The sequence below is a fragment of the Pseudochaenichthys georgianus genome, chromosome 12, assembly GCF_902827115.2.
Source record: "Pseudochaenichthys georgianus chromosome 12, fPseGeo1.2, whole genome shotgun sequence".
Classification (NCBI taxonomy): Eukaryota; Metazoa; Chordata; class Actinopteri; order Perciformes; family Channichthyidae; genus Pseudochaenichthys; species Pseudochaenichthys georgianus.
This window is the reverse complement of record NC_047514.1, coordinates 10,548,704-10,556,606: the sequence shown is the minus strand read 5'-3', so window position 1 is coordinate 10,556,606 and position 7,903 is coordinate 10,548,704. Positions and strand designations below refer to the sequence as shown.

General features: G+C 42.2%; 1 protein-coding gene across 1 annotated transcript in view; it reads right to left on the bottom strand.

The window, feature by feature from the left end:
• Nucleotides 1-724: 724 nt before the first annotated feature.
• mmp17a (matrix metallopeptidase 17a) overlaps nt 725-7,903 on the bottom strand; it is a 74,582-nt gene continuing 67,403 nt past the window's right edge. Inside the window, exon 11 of the mRNA XM_034095387.2 lies at nt 725-1,978. Within this exon, the coding sequence (XP_033951278.1) occupies nt 1,668-1,978 (311 nt within the window). The 3' untranslated portion in view covers nt 725-1,667. The remainder of the gene's footprint in view (nt 1,979-7,903) is intronic.

The window sequence follows — 7,903 nt, the reverse complement described above, 5'->3', positions numbered from 1 at the left end:
GGGTCACTGATTACTGGATCAGCTGCTGCATGAAACAGACACTGACGCTGTCCGAAGAGAGGGAGGAAAAAGAGAGGCTCCATGTATTTTATTATTATATTATATAGATTCGTTATTCATTTGTTTTAAAGCTCAATAAATAACAAAGAAGACCTTTGACCGGCACTTTTATAATTTTGTCAGAAGATTTAAACTTTAATACACGGTTCCCTCGGCCCCCACCACGGAGAATAAACAGAAGGGCAACCATGACAACCATGCTTCTTCGCTGCTTTTGTGGAGGAAGTTACAGCGCCACGTACAGGCTCCTGCATATGTACTGCAGCTTCTCCAGCGGTTGGAGCTAAACGGAGCGGTCTCGTGTGGACAGACACTATCCGGATGACTATTGCGTGTGGACGGAAGCTTTTTTGCGATTGCATTTGCGTTAATCCTATGCGTTTAGCCATTTTCGTCCTCGTGTGGGTGAGGGTGTGAGGGTGTGATTGACACGATGCGGTTTGCATTGCTGATGAGCAGCAGTGACCATTACAAGAGAAAACACGCTTAAGAACATCAGAGTTGAGAGCGGCTCCCAGTTGGTGTCGGAAAGCTGTCATCGTTACCTTCATCTGTCTTCAAGGCCGAATCCTTTCAATGGCACTGCCACTCTCACACCCGCACAGCAGCAACACTGTACTAAAAAAATAAGATAATGCACCCCGATACAAATTTATGTCACAACTTAAAGTCATTCAGATTTTATTTTTATACAAAAATATTTTACATTAGAAAACACAGCTTAAAATATACACAGTCCACTTGGTTATGCATCAACTGCAGAACCTTTCAACTCAAATATATCCGTCTATAGGTAAATATATCTTTACAGCAAGAATAAAACACGTTTTTATTCTTCAGAAGGAGCTAGGGGTGATAAAGTAAATGTCCATCAGTCGAACAAAACCTCTATAAACTCTACGCCCTGATCGACGCAATGTCAAATAAACAGGAATATTATTCATCTATATTTACTATAAAAGATACAACCAAACTAAGAGCGAGGAATGCTTCCGAATCTGAGTTGGAAATGATGAATACGTACATGAGCAGCAGTTCCTCTGTCCATCCATCCTTACCGCTCTCGCAGTATTGGTGTTCACACTGAATGTTAGGCGGTTGAAAAGTGTTAGTGGTGCACAAGTAAACAAAAATTACTTTTATAATTGCAAATATCCCTCTGACCGTCCTTGTAAGGACTCACTATCATTTTTCAGTGTTTTAAACAACACATACAAATTCCTATCACCTCCACCTTATTCGGGTAGAGGCAGAATCTTGAACTATCTACTTGTAATCAAATTTTGCGTAATAAAGCCTGCCTACAGCTCAGGGTGAACCCGTCTGTACGTGAGGCCTTGCAGAGGTTAACCTGCTGCACATGAACACAAATGATTACTCTTGGAATACGATTCTATAACCTTTTCCTTGAAGAGATGAGGCATTTCAGTCAATTAATGGGTTGATGTCCACGAGGATGAATACTTGCATCATGTAAAATAAATAACAGCAAAATAAGCTAAAGGATACCGAATGAAACTGAAAGGAAATATTCCAGTTTTTGCTTGCACTGAGTGTCCATTCACCCTCCAACTATCAGCTCAGGAACCTCGTCCCATGTTTTGGCATCATAGCAGTTCAGAGCGGAGGGCCAGCGAGAGCGTCCAGAGGGGGGGCAGCAGCCACAGGGGGAAGGGGGAGGGGCGGGCGCCTAAAGGGGAGGCGGAGTCCGAGGTGCAGGAACACACCTCAAACCCGTTCTCTGCGTGGTCCGGCTGATGCTGCACGTTGAGTCTCGTCTCCGTGTCCGGAGAGTCTGCCTGCATCTCGGTGCACAGCAGCCAGTCTTTGGCGATGGAGCGGGGGTATCCTGCCTCCGCCTCCATGTCGCTGCTCGGCACTCGCCAGTACTCCTTCCCCTTGAAGAAATAGGACGAGCCTTCGGAGAGAAAGGCATAGTGTTGGCCTTTAGAAATACAGCGAATTACATCAAAGAAAGACAGAATAAAGTACAGTTATTTTTGCCTTTGCCCTTGAGACTGAAAGAAAGGCAACAACGATGCCATTTGAGTATTAAAATGCAGAAAACAAATATATTAACAAGATAATTGAGAAAAACAAATGTATAAAAAATACAATGGATGTTCTCTAGCTGCTTCCTATATCCTATTTTTGCAAGTGTTGGCATTAGAGCAGCTTGCTTTAATATCCACAAAGGAACAGGATTGCCTTTGCAATATACACAACAAGCACAGAACACAGAATAAACGGCCTTAATTTCATGAATCACTGACCGTGAGTGTTAATGCGTACCACTTTCACACTGTTATTAACATACACCTGTTTTAGAGGGAGTGTGCATAATTTACACCAGGTTGGGATTACAAAAGATACATTTGTGTGTAATGCCCAACATCCATCCTAACCGTTAGGGCTGAACAATTAATTGATTTTAAATCGAAATCGCTATTTAAAATGATGCAATTATGAAATAATTGTGTCAGTCATCCACACCAATCAGAAGTGGCCCATGATAGAAGGTGATCGACAGATTGATCCAATCACCTGCCAAGTATTTTTGAAAGTGCCTGCCCTTTCCAAATGGCTTCCAATGGAGCCCTCCTAGATGGTTTGGTGAAACAGGTTAGGAATGCTCCATCACATGTTTTACATCTATTACAGGGTGAATCTTAAACTGAAGCTTGACTTTAAAGCAACCCAACGGAAGTTTCATGTAAGCTTAGTTCTTTCACTCGTAGCTCGGGCTGCGGGGGTGCTTGAGACAGGAGCATGTTGATGCGACCTTCCTAGTCGGAGATATGGCCGAATTTTACAATAAACTTCCGTTGGGTCGCTTAACCCTTGTGTGGTGTTCGGGTCAAATTGACCCGATTTCCATTTTCAATGAATAAAAAAATATATAAGAATATTTTCGTTCAACCTGAAACCCAATGGCCGGGGCTTATTTATTGTGAAGGACATGTGGAATTCCCCCCCCCCCCCACTTATGAAAAATGCCCACCCGCATTTATGTCCTTCATAAGAGGTTCGGGTCAATCTGACCCGGATGGAAGAGAACGAAACACACACACACACACACACACACACACACACACACACACACACACACACACACACACACACACACACACACACACACACACACACACACACACACACACACACACACACACACACACACACACACACACACACACACACACACACACACACACACACACACACACACACACACACACACACACACACACACACACACACACACACACACACACACACACACACACACACACACACACACACACACACACACACACACACACACACACACACACACACACACACACACACACACACACACACACACACACACACACACACACACACACACACACACACACACACACACACACACACACACACACACACACACACACACACACACACACACACACACACACACACACACACCTCATTTTGAATCTGTGTGATGGCTGAATCAGCACAAGCCAGCCATGTTTCACTACCTCACTCTCTGCGGTCTATCACTTCGCTACGATCCTGCAGGTTGCCAAAGATCCTTACAACTTCATCGCAGAAAATACAAAACATCCCTCTCTCTTCCGCCTCAGTTTCCTTGTTTGCTATGCATATGACTATTTATTTCATTACCTGTGGAAGTTGAGCTAAAGAGACATGGCCTTTTCAAACTGAGTTTTCTCATCTATAGGAATCTCAAAGCATCTACTGCAGCGTTATCCACTTCTCTGCTGTTGACTGTCATTTTCAGCTTGTGAGAATGCCCGAGCGGCCATGAAGGCAAAATAGGAGAAGCAGGCAGGTTGGTGTTTTTTATTTTTTCATCCACTGTGACAACATGGCGGCCCTCCACCACCCACACAGTTCTCAACAACCCTGACAGAAAACAGCACCTAAATACACCCAGGACTAGTCAAACACACAAGACACAGGTGAGGGCCTATACTGCGAACCTGGTTCAACCTAACCTGGATATGTTTGAGTTAGCTGGTTGGCTTAATCCAAAACATACGCGCTCTCGCTAAACTGTACTACGACGCTGGTTATCAAGTGGATCGCTCAAGCCAGCCGTGTCCTATCTAGTTAGGTGCGCGTTCACATGAAAGGGGTGGTATTTGGAGCATTCGACCAATCACAAACATGGAGAAGCGCACTGACAGCGCAGCGTCATACTTCCTGAATGAAAAGTGAACTTTAATACTAGTCAAAAATGAAGAAGTTAAACTTTAAACATCCATGACTTAAACACTTTATTCAGGATAAAAGCCACATAGCTGCACCTGCAAGGTGAATACAGCTGGTAAAAGAAAAAGTGTTTGAATGCGTACATTAACAGGTTTATGATATCACTGCCCCGTCTAAAACACGATCTGACTTCAATTACATTTGTCTCGAGTGTTTCGTCAACTTATGTGTTGCTTAAAATAATACTTCTGCATACAGTATGTGACACTGAGTGTTGCACGGCCAGATACGGCTCAGCTGACTCAGATAAGGAGAGATATGATACATTATGAAGTGATATGCCGCGGACTGTACTTAATGTACTCCGATCCGGTTACTTATGTTGTGGCCGATATTTAAGTAAGCTTTCTTAACGCTAATGTTATAATAGTCAGATTGCTCTGAAGATGGGAGGTGATATTCTATTAATGTTCACGTTCACACAGTCGGTGATTTTTGCCGGCCGTCTTTCCTGCGACGGCAGTTTTTCTGTATTTCCTTTCTCCTGTAATATGACTTGATCGCTTTAAACTCCGCACACTGAGCTCTGATTGGTCAGCAGGCGGTGCTTTCACTGAGTTGAGCTCTTAGCCTGCAACCTAACCTGGTCCCGACCAGGTTAGCTGCTTAGCATATATTACCATGGAGATCTAGCTTGCTAAAAAGAGAACCAGCTTCGTAGGACCGGAAAGCCGGAGTTTTCCCTGAATTTAGCCGGCTAAGCGAAAATCCTGCTTCGCAGTATACCCCCCAGGTGAACACAATCGGGTAATCAGCAGGAGGGAACAGAGAGACCGGAAGCAACAGACAAGACGGGGGTGAACACTTATACAATTTAAATCATTTAATAAATACTACATCAATAAATAGTATAAACTATGTACACATGTGCAAATATGCAATGCCAAACTGTACAATCACGCTAATAAAGTGCAAACTGTTCACTACTAAAGTGCTGAGTGACATTATCTCTGCACAGGGAAGTTGTTGTCATTATACCCTATACCAGGGATGGGCAAATGGCGGCCCGCATGCGGCCCCAACCTCCTCTTTTTGAGGCCCTCAGATTAATTTCTAAACAACGTAATTAATTAAAAAAAATATATAAAAAAAAAAAAAAATTCATTTGTTTTACTTTTAGTACTGATACCGTCCACTAGACTCCTAGTTACGTCGCGAGCTGCGTACATGATTTCAAATACCGCATTTGTGTGTATTGTGTTTGTTTCCCGGGGAAACCCTCACAAGAAACAATGGCTGTTGTTATGCTTGCTGTGACGTTAAATTGCCTCTTGTAATTATGCCTTTACAAGCTTAAAAGTTGTATTTATCATCTGAATTTGGCAAAAAAAGTTTAATATATAAACAAACTGTCACGGACCCTGCCGTGTTATCTATGATTACTACGCTTTTCATTCATAATTTCAGTGGGAAGGAGGGGGAGTGGCGCTGAGGAACAGCAAAGTGTGGGCGTGTTGACATTCCACACACACACACACACACACACACACACACACACACACACACACACACACACACACACACACACACACACACACACACACACACACACACACACACACACACACACACACACACACACACACACACACACACACACACACACACACACACACACACACACACACACACACACACACACACACACACACACACACACACACACACACACACACACACACACACACACACACACACACACACACACACACACACACACACACACACACACACACACACACACACACACACACACATTCTGTTTTCCCTTGATCTTTACCCTTTGTAGTGTGTACACAAAACTATCCTAGAACATTATAAACATTTTAGATCTTCCAGAAATGTATACACATTTTACATTTTCTCACACTGTCCCCCCTCGACTAAACAGAGACATAACCTCAGTGTAGTAACAGTGTAGTGCAGAACTACAATTATCTACCAACAAAATGGCCAAAAGATATTCTGCTCAGAGAGCCTTGGAGCTAATAATGGATGAGAGTGAGTGGAATGCATTAGAGGAACACGGTGAAGTGGGACAGGAAGACATTTCTGAAGATGAGGATAATGTGGAGGTAAACTCAGAATTTGACAGCAAATTGGAAGATGAACTTGATTCAGAGCCAGCTGCTGGAAGACCCCCACAGCCAGCCGCTGAAGGACCCCCACAGTCAGCTTCTGGAAGACCCCCACAGCCAGCTGTGAGGTCTGTGGACCCTCAAAGGACTCAAAGACACAGACTACATGCAGCAACTGCAACAAGTACATCTGTGCTATACCCACGAAGAAGTTCTGTACATCATGTGTTTCCTAAACGGACTTGCCCATTGACTCACATGATGTTCTGCAGCGTCACTTCATCAATATATTTTTTCGGATATACTGTATTTTATGAATAGTGACTGTTAATTGTTTTTATTTGCTTTGTGTTTATTTCTGTTCTATGTAATTTATATGGATGTTTCATTCTCTATATTTCACAGCCAAATACTTTTGGATGTGTGGTTCTTGTGTTCCAATTGCTGATCAATTGCTTTATTTCCTTCAGGGCTTTGATTATTATATGACAGATTAAAAATAATAAACATTAATGAAAAAATGTTTCATTTACATTAGTCCTAGAAAAGCATGAGCAAAATGTAAACTTAGTTTTTATTACAGTGTATTTTTTAACATAAATTACATTTTTATCACAAAAAACGATGGACACTTCCATTGTTAAATTTGATCTAGCAAAGAGTATTTAAAAAACTAATCATATATTTCATTTATATTGTTGGGGAATGAGTTAAAGACAATATATATATATAAGGAATTGTGCATGTTGAATTTAATTCTGTATTTTTTTTAAACCCTGAAATATGTCCCGGGTCAATTTGACCCGAACATTACCAAAGGGTGCGAAATGTGAACATAACACAAGGGTTAAAAACAAATATCGCGAATCGCAATCGCAATATTTGTCAGAAAAATCCCAATTAGATTTTTTTCCCAAAACCGTGCAGCCCTACTAACCGTTTCCATCCATAAGACAACAGTGCAATCCCAGTAGAGGGTTTACCCACAAATAACATTGACACATCAGCTCAAAACTAGCATGAATGATTTCCAGAGCAAATGAAATGTGAATCTGCCATCTTTATCAAATCAAGTTGAAATTAAGCTGTCAGATGAATCATGCATATACTCGGCTGTTGTAAGCAAGAAATGGCTGCAACCCTGCATCAGTGTATCCCTTTCACACAAACACAACACGATTCATTCATTCCTGTTCAGTGCAATGATGCCTCCCACAAGCTTCCATGAGAGATGGTTCATGTGTAATAAAGGGGGTGTGGGCTAAGTACTGGGGGCAGGACTGATCTACAGTGAAATAGGAGCCTTTTGTTCATAGGCATCAGTCACTTCAACACCACCTTAAAACTAGTAGCTAATAACTTTGATGGATATAACTGCAGAGTGAGCCCCCACATTCAAAGAGTCTGGATAACATACCTGAATTAGAAAAGGTGTATTTTGTTTTACAGTTTAGAGCAGGGGTATCTCATATGTAATGAGA